Source organism: Silene latifolia, chromosome 4, assembly GCF_048544455.1.
Source record: "Silene latifolia isolate original U9 population chromosome 4, ASM4854445v1, whole genome shotgun sequence".
NCBI lineage: Eukaryota > Viridiplantae > Streptophyta > Magnoliopsida > Caryophyllales > Caryophyllaceae > Silene > Silene latifolia.
In genome coordinates this window covers 17,376,863-17,398,397 of record NC_133529.1, presented here as the reverse complement: position 1 = coordinate 17,398,397, position 21,535 = coordinate 17,376,863, and the positions used below count along the sequence as shown (strand labels likewise).

The 21,535-nt window shown below is 36.5% G+C and overlaps 2 protein-coding genes across 2 annotated transcripts; one reads left to right on the top strand and one right to left on the bottom strand.

The window, feature by feature from the left end:
- The first annotated feature begins 8,589 nt into the window (after nt 1–8,589).
- LOC141652120 (uncharacterized) lies at nt 8,590–14,675 on the top strand. Its single transcript, XM_074459755.1, has 8 exons — nt 8,590–9,363; nt 9,485–11,316; nt 11,407–11,589; nt 11,687–11,815; nt 12,533–12,679; nt 12,786–13,505; nt 13,607–13,784; nt 13,884–14,675. The coding sequence occupies exons 1-2, from the start codon at nt 9,001–9,003 to the stop codon at nt 10,316–10,318; spliced, it is 1,197 nt and encodes a 398-aa protein (XP_074315856.1). The 5' UTR covers nt 8,590–9,000; the 3' UTR covers nt 10,319–11,316; nt 11,407–11,589; nt 11,687–11,815; nt 12,533–12,679; nt 12,786–13,505; nt 13,607–13,784; nt 13,884–14,675.
- Nucleotides 14,676–15,667: 992 nt separating this feature from the next.
- On the bottom strand, nt 15,668–17,907 carry LOC141651164 (protein FAR-RED IMPAIRED RESPONSE 1-like). Its single transcript, XM_074458887.1, has 2 exons — nt 16,920–17,907; nt 15,668–16,317 (listed from the first exon to the last, which is right to left on the bottom strand). Exons 1-2 carry the CDS (start codon nt 17,905–17,907, stop codon nt 15,668–15,670), a joined length of 1,638 nt encoding a protein of 545 aa, XP_074314988.1.
- Between the last annotated feature and the right edge of the window lie 3,628 nt (nt 17,908–21,535).

Here is a 21,535-nt window from a genome sequence, read left to right as displayed (position 1 = left end):
AGCAACAGCTACAATTTTCTTAATCAATATATCATGCTTAAAATAAGAATACAATAATGACTCCTATTTATACTAATTAAAAAGACTCCTAAACCGATTAAGGAAACAAACTTCCTTAAACCGATCTCCTAGATCTAATCGTGTAGATTAAGATTTCTATGGCAATTCTAATTGCCTTATTACACACTCCTTAAAGATATAAGAAATATTTCCCTAAAACATAATAGGTAAACTGAATTTAGGAAACGAGTAAACTTTCCTAAAACCGAATAAGGTACTAATTAGGAAAGTAGAACTTCTAACACAAATAAGAAATAAATAACTTATACTAATTCAACTAAGATATGATATCTTTTAGGAAAGAAGTCTCGACACCTTTTCCATGGGCGCCAAGTAACCGAGTAAACAGCTGGGGAAACTGCCTTCTGACTGAACAGTCGTGGCGACTGTTTATTTCGTCTAATCTCTCCATCAATTTCGTATCATCCCCTCCCCCTTTGAAACGAATTGTCCTCAATTCATGATGCTTCAATCCTCCGGGATCAAATATGAACTTCACAAACCTGGATGCAAATTCATTTATAAGAAATAGTAATAAACTTGAATTATCTTTTAGTTCATCATCTTCAATAAAAACTTCAAGCTCATCTATCTTGTTTGCTTCCAAATTCCTCTCGTGCCTTCCACCCCTCCACCCTCCGTGCATAAGAATTAGAAACTTGTTAATATCTGCATATTCAAGATCAAGTGAACATGATGATCTTTTAACAGTTGCAGCATTCACATCCATTAGAATACCGACCACATAAGAACTATGCAGCTCTTTCAACTCTATTGAGCGAAATAAGAAGTTATCATTGCCTTCAATATCTTCATAATTCCCCATTAACACCGAAGTGAAGACAGTAAGATCAGAATACCTATCACCATGTAAGAACTCATCTATATACGATTCCAATGGTGATTTATATTTTTCCTTCATCAATGTTGGTTTGACATGAATTAGATTGCTATGAATCGAATTAATGTCCAATGTCAATTATTCAATAATTTCTTTTTTCTCTTCTTTTTTGTTATCATCCTCATCTAAATTCACAATCTTTGAAACTTCATCACCAAGAGCATCAACCGTTTCTTTATCACCATAATCGTCAAATGTTGGTGGATGATTTAAATATAGGGAAGAATCAATGGTGCTGTCTTTAAACTCTTCCTTGTTTAGCTCTTGGTCAAGTTCGTCTTCCGTAGCAAACATTGTTAGACTCGATCTTTTGTCACGACCAGAATGCATAACATAAATTGCTTCGGATGACATAGGCCTCAAGACGATTTTCTTTCCACTAGATGATAGAATATATTCATTGCTTCGACCTTTATGTGTCACATCTCTATCAAATTGTCAATGTCTCTCTAAAATAATATAACAAGCATCCATAGGGACTACATCGCATAAAACCTCATCTTTGTAAGGATCCATTGCAAAACAAACTCGAACTTGTTGTGAAACTTTCACCTTCTTACCATTAACTAGCCAATGTAAAGTGTATGGTTTAGGATGAGTTGAAGTTGACAAAGCAAGTTTACTTACCATCTCGGATGAGGCGGCGTTGGTGCAACTTCCTCCATCTATGATCACACTACACCATCGATCATTCACTTGGCACTTGGTATAAAAGAGTTGAGCTCGTTGCTCCGTGTTGATAAGTTCCATCTTTCTTTCCCCCATAGGACCGTCTTGTTTAAAGGAAATCAAGAGCCGAAGCTCTGATACCACTAATGATACGAAAATTACTCGAAAGAATAAGATTCGTTAGAGTTGCAGCGGAATTAACAAAACTGGACAGTGCTGAAGACTTTCTGATTGTCGGATTTATGTGATTTGGAGTTTATTGAATTGTTTGAATCAGAACGAGAACTTTGTAATTTTTATGTGTTTTTGTATTTATTGAACGAAAATAAAGTAACAAGGGATATTTGATTCGAGATCTATGAAGAAAACAAATCAATGGGATATTTGCTCAAAACAGACCTATGCTTTGAACAATGGTGACCGATGTAGCAAAGCGCGTGCTAGTCGATCTAGTTTAAGCCTAAAAACGCGTCAGACAGAAACCGTTTTGGAACGAAAACGCGTCGATCCTATGTTTACAAAACTTGCAGATACAATAAAGCAACAGCTTCAATTTTCTTAATCAATATATCATGCTTAAAATAAGAATACAATGACTCCTATTTATACTAACTAAAAAGACTCCTAAACCGATTAAGGAAACAAGCTTCCTTAAACCGATCTCCTAGATCTACTCGTGTAGATTAAGATTTCTATGGCAATTCTAATTGCCTTATTACACACTCCTTAAAGATATAAGAAATACTTTCCTAAAACATAATAGGTAAATTGAATTTAGGAAACGAGTAAACTTTCCTAAAACCGAATAAGCTACTAATTAGGAAAGTAGAACTTCTAACACAAATAGGAAATAAATAACTTATACTAATTCAACTAAGATATGATTTCTTTTAGGAAAGAAGTCTCTGCATCAATTTTGTATCATGAACCAAATTGAGTGTGAAGGATCCAATGGCCTATCAAAGGCATCCCTAAAATAGAAGGACAAACAATTGACTGCACCCCAATATGGAATAGGCAAACAAATGACCAAGATAGAAGGAGTATTTATACAATCAATGTACTTCTCAACTGATATATATGCGCAATTAGTTGTTTTTATCTCAAGGTCAAGACATGTAAGATTGAACAAAAATCCCGATTTACTAAAGCCATATGAGATACTGCATAGTTAACCATTGACGGAAAAAGTATGAAACACTTCTGTAAAACTATTGCACCATACAATTATTGCATGACAAAGTAATATCGGCTATATGAAGACCAGTTAATGATTAAGAAAAAAAAAGCATAAATGAAGTTAGAAAAGTAGAAATGGATGTCACCACATATTTTGTATATTTGGCACTTCAATATATTTTTAGCGTCAACTATGGGTTTGAGATATATTTGAGACATAAATCCCATTAATTTTGACGATAAAATTCGGCGATATAATACCAGCTTATATATTGTTCACATATTTCTCTATATATTTATCATACATTAAGTATATTCGGATTATTCATATTTATTCTACATCAATTATAATATATATTTATTTTAAGTATTTTTAAACATAAAATCATAATTGTTGACATTTGTTCATTTGTATATAATTTTTTTAACTGATAAAATATGATTTTAAGATTTATTTAATATTTTAAAATGCTAGCTCGGATTTTTACCTTTTAAGTGAATATTATTGGTAATTTAAGCATACACATTTGATACGTTACAGAAACTCATAATTGAAACTATTCCATACCATCACTGTAGTTTTTTATTTTTAATATTGTCGTTTCTGATCTATTACTATGGTAAAAGCGAAATGTTAAGTAGATGTCATTCTTTAATTACCTTTACCTACTATTACAAATTGTTTTTTCCTCAAGTATTCTTTTTAAATAAAAAAACAGTTTTTTTCTTAATTTTTTCTTAAATAATTAGGGGTTTGGTTACAGTTATTTTTTTACCATAACTTTTTAAATATTTGGAAAAGTTTTAAAATAAAATTGTTTTTTTACTACACGACTTTCATTAAGTACTAAAAATTGAACAACTTAGATTTTTGACGATATTTTATATTTGTAAAACTTTAAGATCCTTTTTTTCCTCATAAGTAATTGTATGTCACATAATATGCAATCTCAACACTTTTAGACGTTCTATCATATGTTTTTTTTTCTTTATAAAATCTTTCTAAAATAAATATTCTTTATAAAGTTATTTTTCTTTTATTTTAGTAAATAATAATAGATAAAAAGGTTTTCTATTGTTAATTTTGCTTAAATAAATATCTTGATTAATAAACCAAATATTTTTTTTCTTTAAATATAACTACCTCCTTTGTTTTTTTTATATATGTCTTTCTCAATTTTTGAGACACTTATTTATCTCTTAAATACTTCTTAAATTATTGGGTTAAAATATCACAAATTGTATACTCGTATGAAAGTTCTTTTCATAAGTAATTTATTGAATTAATTATTATAATTTTTGCACTACTATATTTTTGTCATTCTAATGGATATAGAGTAATATATTTAGGGAAAATGCACATGGTGCCCTTGAGGTTTGCCCTTTTGCACGATATACCCAAAATTTTGATCCGGAAAACTTTAAGAGATTATAACTCGTGTTTAAGAAATCTGATGTGAATTTAGCGGAAGCGGAAGACATTTTTGTAAGGTTGTTTTTGTGTTTTTGAATAAAGGGGATATTTGTTTCAAGATCAATGAAGACCTCGAAAACAATGGGATATTTGCCGTAACTAGACCTATAGTTACGTCAATGGGTGAATTGTTTGATACGCGTCAAACAATCCGACTTAAACTTTGGATCGCGTCCTCGGTCTAAGCAAGGTACGAAAAACTCGTTTCGACCTCTTGAGCCTTTTACTCGTGTAACAACACAAATAAGGAGACAAGTTTCTCACACATGGTGAACCTTTTTACTCAAAACATCATGCTTACAAATGAAGAGAGCCAAGCCTTATATAAGCCGAATGATGCTTGGGCTCCAAGGCAAGCTTTCAATGTTTGCATGAGTTCTAGGTGCCTAGTTATTAGTTTTGACTAGTGTAGAAAAACTAGGAAAGACTTTAGAAGAAAACTAGAAAAGACTAGGAAGAAAACTAGGCGATTAAGAAAACTAGGTAGTATAAAAAACTAGGTAGTTCCATGCACTTGGCCTTGGTCTTTCCCGAGGTTCTTCATCCCTTTCTTCACGGTTTGCACGGCCCCCAAGCCTTATTCGGACTGTTTTTGTTTTATTTTTCGCGTCCCTTGATACGGTAATTTTCTCGTAGAATTTTCGTTAAAGTTCTCGTACCGTGTTCACATCAAAATCGAAATGTGACGAGGTTTTTTTTCAAATCGATCGTCTTTTCGAGGACTACGATTTGAAAAAAAAAATTCAAGTTTGGAATTCGTTACCAAGAGATATGGTTACTCAAAGTTAGTTCGGTCAAAAAACTTTGACATACTAAAACTCCTAGCCACGGGATCCAAATACGACTATTTTTTTTCCAAATCGTAGTTCTCGAAAAGACGATCGATATGAAAAAAAAAACCCGTCACATTCCGATTTCTTAAACACGAGTTATGACCTCTTAAAGTTTTCCGGATCAAAATTTTGGGTATATCGTGCAAAATGGCAAACCTCAAGGGCACCATGTGCATTCTCCCATATATTTATAACATTAGTTTTTTAAAAATTAATCTCTAATATCAGTAGTTTTTGTACCATTATTAATATACAATTTCTACTTCGAGTGAGAAGTCCGACCATCTAAATGGTTGTTATATCTTAACAGTAAACACACTCTATGAGAATACCTTGCTTTAATGGGTTGGCAATTAGTGGTGGAGTTAGGGGGGCTAGCAGGGGCTAGTAGGGGCGGTCGTTCTCCCACGGATGAAATTTTTAGTTAAATTTTTCGAAATTTTTTCGAGTATACCTTATGAAATTAGTTGTTCGCTCCCCCTAAAATTTTTCGTCCCCCTATGTTCAAATCCTGGGCCTGTCACTGTTGGCAATTTAGCATAAAAGACTACCAAGCATTAGCTTATGTGCAAATTTTTGTGTAAAGCGGTTTTATTATACCATAACTTTGGAAAATGATTGAATTATTTTATATACACATAGATTAATAAGTTTGTTACCTATAACCTCTGTCCTGATCATTTGTTTACCTATTCCATTTTTTGTGTCTAAGTTAGTTATAAACCTTTTTAAGTGTAGGAATGTCTTTGATGGGTAACTTGATCTCCTCACTCAATCAGTCCAATTGTCATCCAATAAATGGTCAACTCTCATTTCCTTTGTCTTTGTGCCAAAACAAAAGTAAACAAATGAGTTAGAGTTCCTGTTAAATATTTTTTGCCATAATTTTATAATACACAGAGATAATTAAGAAGTTTTAATACACATAGATTAAGGTGTTTGTTATATATGAGAATATGAATACTACTCGTATTAGATTTACTTTTGTGTTGATCTTGTAAGGACATTTGAGCACTCAGTCCACTGACAATGCGTGTAATTAAACACGTCCATGGATGACCATATACATCATCATGAAATCAGATCAAATTAGGGGAATCAAGGCTATGGCGGATGATCCATCGTGTTGCTTAAAACATTATATTATATTCAATTTAATCATACAATTACACATACAATCATTTTTAGCGTTAAATATACATAAGAATAATTATCGATGAAAAATAAATATTTTCAAGTTATTAATTAAGGAGTAAGAGGTACATAGAACTTGAATCCAGTTGTGTTAACAATGAAAAGAGTATTCCCCTTGTTTATAAGACATGAAACATTAATATTGTTTCTTATATAATCTCTAAATAAATATCACTTAAATTATTTCTTATCTAACCTCTAAATATTAATAAATTTACTTTTAGGTATTTGTTTTGGAATGGGACTATTTTAACATATTATTTAAATATTTTGTATTAATATTAATATTACGTAATCTCACTAAAAACTTTAGGGATTCTAAAAAAGTTGGACTCTCTAATATCGCTCGAAAAGTTTTCTCTTTATATATATATATATATATATATATATATATATATATATATATATATATATATATATATATATAGAGGAAGGATCAAGTGAGTCCACCTTAAGTCATTAAGTCCATAAGTCCCATTTATAGCCCTTAGATTGTGAGGATGAATGGCTAAGATTACACCAAAAAGCAACTTATAACATTAAAATAATATGTAGACTAATTACCTCTCTCCTTAGGCTATTAGACTTACTGTTCATTCTGCATGTATGTTTCCCCTCAGTCACTTGCACGTTATTCAACTTCCCTCCACTTGATCATATAACCTCCTCATAATTTCAAAAAACCGTCCTTCCTTATTCCTGTCTTTCATTTCACATTTCTTCATTTCTTTTCTATTCCTTACTGTTCCATTCTCTTGCTTACCAAATACAACAAATCCATTTCTTTTCTGTATTCTATCGCATTCAAACCTTTGTAGTTCCTATCTTTGTTTCTTTATCTCAGTTTGAAGGTAATTCATTGATCATCCTTTATTATTTTCTTTGTTTAAATTTTTTTATTTTGCAATTTATGCTTCAGTCGTAATTGTTGTATTGCGTGTTTCAATTTTATTGTGTGTTTCAATTTCTGTGATTTTATTGTGTGTTTGAATATTTAATTAAATTCACAGTGTAAATCTGAATTGATGGGTAGTGACAATGTATTTGTTAGGGTTTTAATCGAGCCTGTTTTTGGGGATTGTAAATGTGATGTAATTGGGACTGTGAATGTGAGGACAGCCCAAGTTTAAATGTGAGGATAGGAGAAGTGTAAATGTGAACAATCAGAAAGTGTAAATGTGAGGATAGGAGAAGTGTAAATGTTATCAAATAAAGCGTAAATCTGACTCAATTGGAAGTGTAAATGTGAAGATATTCAAAGTGTAAATGTGATGATAGAGTAAGTGTAAACGTGAACACTAAAACTGTAAATCTGACTAAATTGGAAGTGTAAATGTGAAGATACTGGAAGTGTAAATGTGAGGATAGAGTAAGTGTAAATGTGAACAAATAAAGGGTAAATCTGTCTAAAGTGGAAGTGTAAATGTGAAGATAATGAAAGTGTAAATGTGAGTGCAGGAGAAGTGTAAATGTGAATAAATAAAGGGTAAATCTGACTAAATTGGAAGTGTAAATGTGAAGATACTGGAAGTGTAAATGTGAGGATAGAGTAAGTGTAAATGTGAATAAATAAAGGGTAAATCTGACTAAATTGGAAGTGTAAATGTGAAGATACTGGAAGTGTAAATGTGAGGATAGAGTAAGTGTAAATGTGAACAAATAAAGGGTAAATCTGACTAAAGTGGAAGTGTAAATGTGAAGATAATGGAAGTGTAAATGTGAGGATAGAGTAAGTGTAAATGTGAACAAATAAAGGGTAAATCTGACTAAAGTGGAAGTGTAAATGTGAAGATAATGAAAGTGTAAATGTGAGTGTAGGAGAAGTGTAAATGTGAATAAATAAAGGGTAAATCTGACTAAAGTGGAAGTGTAAATGTGAAGATACTGGAAGTGTAAATGTGAGGATAGAGTAAGTGTAAATGTAAATGTGTAGACTGTTATAGGTTGACGATCTTTGTGCATTTCTTATGTACTTTTTGTTCCCGATTCGGATGGTATCGATGGAGAAGTACCTGGAGGTGAACAACAACCAGAAGTTACCCCTACTGTTTCCGTCAAGTGTCGCCCCAACCGGCTTCACAAGCTTATTGGTAAGCTTAACATTGCCCAACGAGCTGCTGTACAGAGGATTGGATTTGGGGGGCTGCTTCATCTTAAACTCAGAAGTTTCCCGCTTTCACATGTTCCTGAATTTCTTGAGGCTTTTAGCGATGGTTCTCATGTTTTCAGGGCGTCGGAGTTGAAGGAGTTTATGGTTACTAAGTATGATGTCTATGACTTTTTCATGTTACCTGTTGGTGAGAGAGAGATGGAAATAGTACCTACTGGACACATGCCTGGTGCTAAAGATGAAAAATATGTGCGCATAAAACAACTGTGGCGCAAAAAGTTCAAAGTGAAATCAAATTCTGATTCTATTCCTTTAGGAGACGTCTTCAATTATATTGAGTCAGAGCAATTCAAAGATGGAGGCGATGAATTCTGCCGCCTGTTTGTGCTTCTTAGCATTTCATCATTCCTTGCGCCGACATTGAACAACGGCATTGAAATCAAACTTTTGAAAGTGGTTGAAGATGTGAGTGCCATACCGGAGTATGACTGGTGCTCGTATGTATTGGAATGTCTAGCTAATCTTTGCAGTAGAGGCTCGCAACGTGCAGTCACATCTGCTTGGTTGTATCCCTTTCCTTATGATTACTTATTTTCAGCGGTATGATTACCGTGGCAAGAGTTGCCCGATGGCCTTCCACTTATTCAAGGATTGGGATCTGAAAACTCTATCGAAGAGGTTAAAGGATGAGTTGGACGTGGGTCCACTGGGTCGCCTAACTTTGTCGAAGGTGATGTACCCGCGATGTCAAAACAAGACCCCTGATGAGAAGGACACTGGTAATACGATGTTGGCTATAGCTGGCGTGCCCAAGGCGCCATTGGCAAGCCCCACGCCTCTTCTGATTTCAACGTCGGGTACATCACCCGATAAGAAGTTTATTCAGATTGAACTCCCTCCCGGTGTTGAAGATGACGATGAGTTGAAAGCTAGGGCTGTAGATGTAAGATTTATGTTATGAATGTTTAATTAATCGCATATTTTTATTTAATATATATATATATATTGAGCAGGTATATTTTGTGTATCTAGAGTCTTAAATCTTTTTTTGTTACCAACTGTAGGGTGTACACGAGCTGTACTTGAAGATTCAAAGGAACGCTGTGGCCTTCTATTCCTGGTATACGGATGCAGCTGAAATGCTTAAGAAATTAACAACAGGTGCTACTTCTTCAACTGATCTTGTTCCTTCACAAGCGACGCAAGCTTTTTTTGAAGGAGCAAAGGTGAAGGAATATGTTGAAGAAGTTGGAAATTTAGCTTCCCAAATGAAAAAGTATAATGATAACGCTCCCTCATTGTCAGATGTTGGGAAGGTGGCCAAGAAAAAAAGAAAGGCAAGCAAGAAAAGAAAGACGAAGGCTCCTAAGTTCGAGTTTACGCCTACTGTAGAGCCTGTATCACTTGCAGAAGATTCTGATTTACATGATAAAGCAGGTGATGCGGCGATGTCAGAGGTAATGGAGACCGCTGATTTCTACAACACCGCTGAACTTAACGAAGCCTGTCGACGAGAGGAAGAGGAATGCGGGCTAGATTTAACCGACAACTTGACTCAATACACTGATCGGCAGATTCTAGAGAAAATTTATAGCCCGGATGAAGTTGAAGAAGCGTACACAAAGTCCTCATTGAACGAGGAGCAGGAAAGTTTGGGAGGGGAAGTGCCTGACACTAGTGGTGGCCCAGAGAAAACTGAAGATGTTGTCCAGAAGTGTAAGTCAGAAGCAACGAATAAGGGTGATGCGGATGTGGTAGGTCAGTCAACTGAAGATGGTTCATCTTCAGTTCAACTAAAATTTATTTCGACTGCTGATATTGATAATGCGCTGCAAGGTTTGGCAGATGTTGGGGATGGTGGCGGTGAAGCGGCGGAGGGTCGCGTACGAGATAGGTGAGGATGAGATTGTGCGGTATGGATATGGAGTCGCTCAAGAACAGGGGGCTTGTTTACGCGAAGGGGAGCCGTCTTCTTCAAAAGTAGTAAACAAGGTGGGTGTGGATGTGGTAGTCCCGTCAATTGAAGATGGATCATCTTCATTTAAGTTGAAATTTATAGCGACAGCTGATATCGATAATGCGCTGAAAAAGTTGTCAGACAGCGGTGACATTGAAGTGGCACATGGTGGTGCACTGACAGTCCAGGATGAGGCTGTGCAGGGCATGGACATGGAGCCGTCCCAAGAGCAGGGGCCCTGCCGCGGGCCCGAACCACTCGGGGTTGGACTAGTGCCTGGTGAGGCTGTGGAAGCTAGCGGTGCACCGGGAGTGGAACAGCCCGTTGACCGACACCAAGTCAGTGGTACGAAAGCACCGGATGGTGAGCCTGGCGTTGTTTCGACCACAGTGCGTGAAGATGCATCGCAAGAAGGTTTAGAGATTGGTAGTGGCATGGTCAACGAGGAAGGTGAGGGCCCTACTGAACAACCTGGTTGCCCTGGTTCATTTCGAATGATGACAAGCCCATGGATGTTGCGAGGGTTCGAGATAAGGTTATTGTTGAAGCACCATCCTCCGAGTTTAAGTTGCCGGAATTTCAGTGTACGTTTATATCTCTGCAGCTAGCCGAGGCGTTTAAGGGGTTCCGGTGAGGATTTTGGAACGACCGATGTGGCAGGCCCTTCTCAACCAGCCGTTCCGCGGATGGTCGGAAATTTATGTCCCCGTAGTAATATGGATCACCACCCTTTCCTATTTCATTCACCCGAGCCCTTACGATGCATGGAAGTGGTCCCCGAGAATCGACTTGCACCATGGATTGTGGGGAACCCATGCCCGAGCAGGGCTTTATTCTTGTAGACTGCAATTTGAATAAGAAATTATTTAGGGGTGTTTTTAAGGAAAGGAAATACGTCCTGGACTACGTATTTAACAAATCAGAAGCTTGGTTGAAAGGGTGAGTCGATTAATTTCTATGTTAAACATATTAATACTTATATGTTGTCGTAACCATGTTTGCCTTATATAAATCAAACTTTTTTTGTAGGGAAGAATTGGCAGTTTTTTCAGACTTTTTCTTCGTGTCACGGGAAGACATGTTAACCCTTGAACCTGGACAGAAGTTATGAATTCATGAATCGATTGTTGGTGCCTACTAATCAATAAGATGATGTACGACCAAACTGCACCAGTTGCATCCTCTCGTTGTTTCTTCGGGCTTAGTCACACTGTACTTGCCCTATCCTCACTCAATGCAATTTTTATAGTTCCAATTTAATTGATTAGTAAGTGTCTAAATTTAATAGCGCTGCCGTTTGTTTGAACAGAGCCCTGCACTGGAAATTTGGAAAGCCAAGAAGAAAGGCATTGTTCTTGACAAAAAGGACGAAATCTGGGCTGGGTGGGATGCTTGGATTCAATCCTGTTTGTCTCCATTTCAACTTGGATCTGATATGGTAAGTGTAAATGTGACCTATTGTGAAGTGTAAATGTCATCACACCGAAAGTGTATATGTGATTTTCACAGAAAGTGTAAATGCCTGGATGTGATTAAGAAGAAAGTGTAAATGTCATGGAACATGAAGTGTAAATGTGATACGTAGTGAAGTGTAAATGTTATGATGTATAGTGTAAATGTGATTATATAGAAAGTGTAAATATGTTGACATAGCGAGTGTAAAGGTGACTAAATAGAAAGTGTAAATGTCAGCACACATAAAGTGTAAATGTGAAAATATGTAAAGTGTAAATGTCATGACATATGAAGTGTAAACGTGAGACACAGTGAACTGTAAATGCCATGATGTATGTATTGTGGAAATGTGAACATATAGAAAGTGTAAATGTGATGACATAGGGAGTGTAAAGGTGACTAAACAGGAAGTGTAAATGTGATCGCATTTAAAGTGTAAATGTGAATATGGAAAGTGTAAATGTCAGCACTTTGGAAGTGTAAATGTGAGATATAGTGAAGTGTAAAAGCTATGAGACGGGTAGTGTAAAGGTGACTAAATACGAAGTGTAAATGTCATGACATATGTAGTGTAAATGTGAATATATGGAAAGTGTAAATGTCATGACACAGGGACTGTAAATGTGACGAATTATTGAAAAAGTAAATCTGAATTTTTTACTGAGTGTATCTTTTATGTCTTTGTTGTCACACCCGCCAGGTCTTCATCCCGATCTTATCTGGCAATAATGATCATTACAGCTGTGCATGCATAAACTTCGTTTCCGAGCAGATAGAGTATTTGGACAACCGTCGATACGACGATGATTTTGAGAAGCTTCCATATTTTGGAATTTCCCGCATTGCGGTAATAATTATAAATAGCATTCCGTAATTTGTTCTTCAGTGTTGATGTATTCTGGAATTGTAAACACTGTTTTTCAATTGACTTTTTTTTTTAATTCCTTTTACAGTGTGATTTAATGGGTGCGTATCTGGAGTCTAAAGGGTTTGTCAGAGGATCAAAGGTTGCTGGGTTCAAATTTGTGAATGTCGAATTTAAATGGCAAGGCACGGATTATTCTGCGTTTGATTGCGGGGTGTACATGATGATACACATGCTGCTTTTCAATGGGAAGCTATTTGACTGCGCCTTAGGTGAGATGGACGTTCTGAACCTCGTCTGGGCTGAAGTGGTGTCGATTCTTATCCTGAGTGACCATAACAAAGTGAGGGAGAGCGTTTGCTCAAGGATAACCCAATTCAGAGAAAAGTATGGTCAAGGTCTGAACCCATGGAAAACCTGGTCTCCAATGTTGCACAGAAGCGGAGTCTGGACGATGAGGAAGAGATTACGTACAGTAAACGACCTCGTGTTGCAGTCCCACCCCCTAAACGCGTAGAAGGAAGCCCTGTGGTCAATCCTGTAGCCATACAGGCGGAAAGCAGCCCCGCTGTTGTTCAAGCGTCGCCAATGTGATCGTCGGGTAGCCAACCGTTGTCACCGTAATGGAGCCGTCCCCCGGGCGGGGGGATGGCTTGGGTTGCTCAATTGACTGTGGGGCTGCTGGTACGCAAACTCTTGTTGTCTCGACCTTCTTACGGAACAATCAAAGTTTGGTCAGGGGTATTCGATCACGTCGAAAGCATGCGGTGGACTATTGCCTGTTAGACGACTACAACTTTGAAAATTCGTTAGTTCCTGCCTGTCTCTTATAACAGGGCCAATTCGTTACGATATTTAATTTGTAACTACTTCTCAATTTCTTACTATTATACGTGTGTTTTATTGCAGTGAATCAATCTCTTGGTACAGTAGGCATGCGACGCTGCGCCGGTCCGACATCATGACCATGCTTCCTGAGGTTGTAATGTCGCCTGTTGTCATTGAGTCGTGGGCTGTTTTGCTGAACCATTTGGAGTCTGCTGAACACTTACTTCCTAGGATGGCCTTCTTTGGGATACGTCATATGGTACACCCCCCCCCCCCCCCTCCTCCCAGCGCACAAAGCCTCAAAGTTATACATTAGTTCTTTCTTTTATTATGAAGTCTCACTCACTCCCCTGAACAGGAATGTATCATGCAGCTTATGGATATACGTGAAGCGTGCTCACGATCTAATGACATCACTGATCGGTTGTATCACATTTGGGATACCTTCATCCAGGACTGTGATAAAACTTTCAACCTGAATGCCGAGTTTATCTTCGTACCTGTCAACATTGGTGGTCACTTTGCATGCGTGTGTATAAATTTTGGACAACAAACTGTGGATCTCCTTGACTACCAACATCATGCCAACTGGGATCAGTCTGAGATGTGCAATGTTACTCGCCAAGTGGCATCAGCTGTTAGCGATTATTTGGACGTCAGAACGGACAGGGGATATGAGATTACTAGCTTTGAGCATCGGCAAATCCCGTTCAGGCGCCAAACACCCCTTCCTAACATAACAGAATCGGGGGTTTTCTGTATGATGTATATCTTTGATGTACGAGGGTCTACCTTTTGAGCATCCAGACTTGGAGAGGAAGAGGAATCGACGGTACTTGGTAGTCGAGTTGGTGGCGACGCTTGTTCTAGCTGACATAAATGTCAACAGAGACATTTTTGAAGCAAAGTTGAATGGGTTTATCGCTGGAAAAGAAGATTTATGGGCCAAGTTACAAAAGAAGCGCAAAATTAAAAATTTGTGTTGTCGAAAAAGTGAACAATTTGTGGACATTTTTTTTTTAAAATGTATTTTGTTTGGCACTCTTGAACTTAGTAAATAATGTTTTGCAAGTGTAAGCTTTACGAGAATGAAGTGTAATTGTAAATTACACTAATGAAGCTTTACAGTAATGAAGTGTAATTGTTGGCATTTATAGTCATAGTTTATTCAAAGTGTAAATGTGACTAAATTGCAAGTGTAACTGTTATCACACTTGTAATTTAGTCACATTTACACTTTAAGTGTAAATGTTAACACACTTAAAGTGTAAATGTTAACACTGTCAGTGTCAACTTTAACATACTGAAAGTTTGAATATAAACACACTGAATTTAAATTGAATGCAGTGTAAATGTGGTGACATGGGAAGTGTAAATGTGGTGACAGCCCAAGTGTAAATGTGAACAAAAAAAGTGTAACTAACAACAAATAGGAAGTGTAAATTTGAATATAGGAGAAGTATAAATGTGAGGATATAGTATGTGTAAATGTGAAGTTACTGGAAGTGTAAATGTGCTGACATGGGAAGTGTAAATGTTAACACTGAGTAAATTGGAAGTGTAAATGTGAGGATATAGTATGTGTAAATGTTAACACTGAGTAAATTGGAAGTGTAAATGTGAGGATATAGTATGTGTAAATGTGAAGATATTCAAAGTGTAAATGTGAGGATATAGTATGTGTAAATGTGAAGTTACTGGAAGTGTAAATGTGCTGACATGGGAAGTGTAAATGTTAACACTAAGTAAATTGGAAGTGTAAATGTGAAGATATTCAAAGTGTAAATGTGAGGATATAGTATGTGTAAATGTGAAGTTCTTTGGAAGTGTAAATGTCTTGACATGGGAAGTGTAAATGTTAACACCGCTTATTTGAAAATAAGTGTAATCATTACTTGAAATAACATAAGTAATCCAAAATAAGTTCAAGTAACACAATGTTTGGCTATCTAATAAAACAGAGAGATTTTGGTCTTATGCCAGTGTAACTCTAATGTTGGTGTTACTAAAAGTTACACCAACTGCATTTCAAAGTTACGCTGCCATGAGACCAATTCCTTATCGCCCGCTCCAGTTATAGCACATCAAAGTTTTAAGTTACACACTCAAAATATATAAAGCAACACTTGTCACGATCGACGTCTATTCTTCTCCCGACTCCAGCTCTTCCTCCTCCTCTCCTTCATCCTCTTCTGTTCGAGACGACCCTTCGCACAATGGCGTGTGTGCTGAGAAGGGGTTAGGGCAGTTTCTCTTGTCGTGATTTGCCATTCTCTTGCAATTCTTACACTTACGTTTGGGTTTCCTAGCCAACACCATTGCTTTTGTTTTGTCTGACAGCAATCTTTTTCCGGTCCCCTTGTTTTTCGAATTCTTTGGTGGCAATATCGTGACTACCTCACATGCCGTACAATTCAGAAATTTCTCCATTTGTTGATTTTTATTCAACACTTCCTCTAATGGTGAGAGGGACTGTCTAAATGATCTAATTACAGTGGAAAAGCTGTCAACATCAGCTATTCCTTTGTCTCGAAGGAGTCCTACAGCTTCATGAACTTCTGACCACATTATTGACATTGCAATTTGTTTTTCATCGATGACTTGCATGTTTTCTGTTCCTTCACCATTAGATGTGAAAATCCTTAATCGGAGATACTCTTTCATCCATCTATTCAGAACATAATCTTCTGGTATAGTCTTTATCCCACTTGCTGAAAAAATCCATATTATATGGCGGCATAGGATTCCGGTTCTTTCAAACATCGTACAACTGCAGCTTGCTCTACGTGTACCTTCGTCATCAGATAAAGCTATCATGTAAGTGTGAACGTTAAAAACAGTGAGACTTATGTAAAGTGTAAATGTATTGAATTGTAAAGTGTAAATGTGAAGTCATTAGAAGTGTAAATGTAATGATCTAAAGTGTAAATGTCATGAATTGTAAAGTGTAAATGCTAAGTAATTAGAAGTGTAAATGTAATCTAATAGGAAGTGTAAATGTTAAGGTATTAGAAGTGTAAATGTAATGAACTAAAGTGTAAATGTCATGAATTGTAAAGTGTAAATGCTAAGTAATTAGAAGTGTAAATGTAATCTAATAGGAAGTGTAAATGTTAAGGTATTAGAAGTGTAAATGTTAAGTTATAGGGGATTTACATGTGTAAATGTCATATGATGTAAAGTGTAAATGTCATCAATTGTAAAGTGTAAATGTTAAGTTAATAGAAGTGTATATGCAAACTAATAGGAAGTGTAAATGTAAACTAATGGGAAGTGTAAATGTTAAGTTATTAGAAGTGTAAATGTTAAGTTATAGGAAGTGTAAATGTTAAGTTATAGGAATTTAAAAGAGGTAAAAACAGAAAGTGTAAATGTCATAGGAAGTGTAAACTACCTGTACTGTACACAACTTCAAAATTCTTCTTTCTGGTTGAATCTTTGACAATAGTTATCTCTATTTCGCCTCTCTCAGTGAAACCTCCTGTTCTACATGTATCAATTGAGAAGAAGGCTTCTTGTTTGAATGTGTTGAAAGCTGAATATGTGTACACCTTTGCAGCATGAATCTCTAATGCCAGATGTGTTGACGCTGTTGCGGACGAGTGCTTATCCATGTTGTCAAGCTGCTTTTGTGTATGTCTTTGTTGGTCCATAGCGCTCTCAAAACGCATCCAAAACTCAACCAATGTTCCTGACTTGTGTTCAAACCTCTTGAAAAAGCTATTTTCGCTCTCTGATCTTTGAGTTGTCCTCATAATCGACGCCATCCTCAAGTCTCTGCAATGCGCCATCACCCACTGTCCCCTTATAGCATATGTATCTGCAAACCAATCATTTACGCCAACACCATGATCTTGAACTATTTGCTCCCAGAGACCATCAAATTCTGCTGCCTCAAGCTCATCGTCCCATATAATGTCATCAATTTTACAGATGAAGTCATTATAGTCGCTTCTCGATACGCCAAACTTATTTGGCATTTTGTTCATTATATGCCACATACAGAAGCGATGGCGCGCTGTCTTGAAAACAAGAGGGATAGATTTGATAATACCTGGGTCCTGATCTGTAATTATGTACTCGGGTTCCTTACCTCCCATTGCTATTAAAAACCGGCTGAAAACCCAATTAAACGACTCATAATCTTCCCTTGCAATTAGAGCCCCACAGAACGTCACAGATCGTTTATGGTGGTCAACACCTGTGAATGGTGTGAATACCATAGAATACTTATTGGTGGAGTAAGTTGGGTCGAATGACACCGCATCACCAAAAATTTTGTAATTATCTCGGGCGGTACCGTCCGCCCATATGGCCCTACGTAGGCTGCCATCATCGTCAAGGTCATAGTCAAAGTAGAAACCTATTCTTGTTTCAGTCATTTCCTTGAAATGGTCAACAAACAACTGACCATCCCGTTCGTGAATGAAACATTTAACATCCCTATGGAAGTTCTTAAAATCATTTAAGCTTGCTCCAATGTTTTCGTATCCATTCACTTGTTCTTTGCGATTCTCGTATGTTTTTGTTGCTCCTATCTTCACCGCCAATTAATCATTAATGACACGTCGGATAAAAATAACATGAATGGAATTATTTATTTAGTATAGAGACTGATTATGTATTACAAACCCTTGAGTTTGACACGATTATCATCTTGTGATAATCTGTTATGTTACGCGACAATTTAAGAACTGTCATCACCCGAAGTGAGATAAGCTCGTGATTGTGACCCTCGTGGAACCGGTCAATTACTAAAACACCATTCTTCATATATAGTCGTATTATCCTCGCTTTACACCCAACTCTAGTGACCCTGAATATCCTCTTTGAATTCTCCCCATCCAGTCCGCCATCCTGATCTTTTCTGGGCTTCTTGTGAGCGAAACCTTCTCGATTGCAGACAACGAGCTTTGACTTGATCTCACCGCCACGCCATTTTTTTGTTGTGTACCTACGTACATCAAACCCACAAGCAATGGCGTATATCTTATAAAAAGTCACTGCATCATCAACACCCCCAAACTCCTGGCCGATGTACGGTGTAAACCTCTTCTCCACCTCCTTACACAGCTCTTGCTCACAAAGTTGAACCCCATTCTGTTTTACCAAGTCTGTAAATGTGCACAGAGTGTAAGTGTAAATGTAAATGTTCTCAGATATGAAGTGTAAATTTTCTGTTGTAAAAGTGTAAATGTCATCAAAAGTGTAAATGTCAGAACTATAGTAAAAATAAACATCCAAAAGTGTAAGTGTAAATGTCAGTAGAAACAAAGTGAAAATGTCTTTCTTAAAGAAAGTGTAAATGTCATCAAAAGTGTAAATGTCAAAACTATAGTAAAAGTAAACATCCAAATGTGTAAGTGTAAATGTCGGTAGAAACAAAGTGTAAATGTCTTTTTGTAATGTCATGTGTAAATGTCGACAAAAGTGTAAATGTCAAAACTATAGTAAAAGTAAACATCCAAAAGTGTAAGTGTAAATGTCGGTAGAAACAAAGTGTAAATGTCTTTGTAATGTCATGTGTAAATGTCGGCAAAAGTGTAAATGTCAAAAATGCGGTGTAAATGTGATTCTTTATAAGTGTAAAGTACACCAAAAGTGTAAATGTTTTCAGAATGCTAACACAAATTAAAACTATAATATTAACAGAAAGTGTAAATGTAAAACTATAGCAAAAAGAGTAAATGTGATTGTCTGAAAGTGTAAATGTCAACAAAAGTGTAAAAGTGTAAACGTGAGCAGCAATGCAGTGTAAATGTTATGCTTTAAAAGTGTAAATGTCAACAAAAGTGGAAATGTCAACATAAATATAACAATAAAAATGCAAATGTTATGAATTGTAAAGTGTAAATGCTAAGTAATTAGAAGTGTAAATGTTAAGTTATAGGGGATTCAAGTGAAAATGTATTATGATGTAAAGTGTACAATGTACAAAGACAGAAAAGTGTAAACGTGAGCGAGAATGCGGTGTAAATGTGAGACTTTAAAAGTGTAAATGTCAATAAAAGTGCAAATGTTGTCAGAATGCTAACTCACATAAAAAATATAACAATTAAAATGCAAAGTTGACTATAACAATAAAAAAGTGTAAATTTAAAAGTACAGGGAAAGTGTAAACGTGAGCAATAATGCAGTGTAAATGTGAGGCTTTAAAAGTGTAAATGTCAATAAAAGTGTAAATGTTGTCAGAATGCTAACTCACATAAAAAATATAACAATTAAAATGCAAAGTTGACTATAACAATAAAAAAGTGTAAATTTAAAAGTACGGAAAAAGTGTAAACGTGAGCAATAATGCAGTGTAAATGTGACGCTTTAAAAGTGTAAATGTCAATAAAAGTGTAAATGTTGTCAGAATGCTAACTCACATAAAAAATATAACAATAAAAAGTGTAAATGTAAAACTACAACTAAAATGTTCATGTAAATGTTGTCAGAATGCGTTCATGCAAATTTAAACCCAAATTAATGTAAACCCAGCAGGAAGATTTAACTCTAACAATGTTCATTTCAAACCCAGTAACAAATAATCAAAACAAGAATGAACAAATTCAATGACATGCAAATATGCAAAACTGTAATGTTTACCTTCATCCTTCCTATTCAACTGAAAAATATGAAAATGTGACTGAAAACAATTAATAAAATGAAGAAATACCATTGATGCCATCTATTATTTGCATGTTTACGCTGATTTGGAGGATTTAGAGAGAACTTTATCTTCGTTTGGAGATGAAAGAACCCGATTTTAGAGAAGAAAGAAAGAAAAAGGCTGAAATTAAGTGTGTTGAGGAAGGAAGAATGTGGGAAGTGGAAACATAGTACAAAGGATATATGTTTTTGTCCGCTGGAAATAATCATTGGTAAGAACAATTCGCAGGAATTGTTGTCCTCTCTCATAGCCATGCTTTTCCCTTTTTTTTTTTTGGCCTACATTTTGTAAATAATCTCCACCATAGATGTTGTCCATCTAAGGGTCCTTATAAGGACTTAAGGACTTAAGTGAGGTAAGGGACTCATTAGATCTTACCTCTATATATATATATATATATATATATATATATATATATATATATATATATATATAGAGAGAGAGAGAGAGAGAGAGAGAGAGAGAGAAGAGATCAAGTGAGTCCATCCAATTTCATTGAGTCCCTAAGTCCTCTTTAGGGCCATTGAAAAGATGAGATGGGAGCTTGAGATTGAAAGGGAAAAAGGTGTGATTAAGGCTAAAATAAGGGGATGGATGCTAATTAATCCCTTTCCCTCTCTACCATCACTAATCAAACCCTAATTCCACTATAAAAGCCTTCTTTTTCCACTCACTTCTCTCTCATCTCACAATTATCCTCCCCCTCATCTCTCTAAAAACCAAAAAAAATCAACTCCTCAAAAATCCAACAAAACTCAAAAACCAAATAATTCAAAAAAAAAAATTCCCCCCTCTTCCACTTCCTCTTCCTCACCTACCCGACCCCACGACCACCTCCGCCGCCACCTACCCACGCCCACCCAACCGCACCACTACCGACCCACCACCCTCCTCTCATCCTCACCACAACCGACCCACCACCCTCACCACTCCAGATCTGAGCCACACCCCCACGGCCCACCACCACCCACACCGACACCCACCCCACGCCCACCACACATCCCCCACAAAAACATCCTTCACTCACCCCGACTCCCGCACCTGCCTCCCACCACGCACCACCCCACACACACCTGCCTCCTCCCTCACCTCCACCAGCCCAACCACCTTCCACCCTTTCTCCCACCGCCACGCTCACGCACCACCACCAACAACAACCACTAACACCACAAATACCAATAAACGAGATCTGGAAAGAAACCAAAAAAAAAAAACGAGATCTGAGACGGCTACAGTAGTGTTGGAGTGGTTGTGTCGTTGTTTTTGCGGTGTTTTTGTTTTATTTCCAGATTTGTTCTCATATTTTCTTTCTAGTTGATGTTGGAGTGCGTCTTTGTTCTTATATTTTCTTTGTT

Coding starts and splice junctions, on each gene's coding strand:
- LOC141652120 (XM_074459755.1), top strand. CDS start 9,001: ATGATTACTTATTTTCAGCGGTATGATTACCGTGGCAAGAGTTGCCCG. Junction 9,364..9,484: donor TGAAAGCTAGGGCTGTAGAT/GTAAGATTTATG, acceptor TACCAACTGTAG/GGTGTACACGAGCTGTACTT.
- LOC141651164 (XM_074458887.1), bottom strand. CDS start 17,907: ATGACTGAAACAAGAATAGGTTTCTACTTTGACTATGACCTTGACGAT. Junction 16,318..16,919: donor TGAAGTTGTGTACAGTACAG/GTAGTTTACACT, acceptor CTGATGACGAAG/GTACACGTAGAGCAAGCTGC.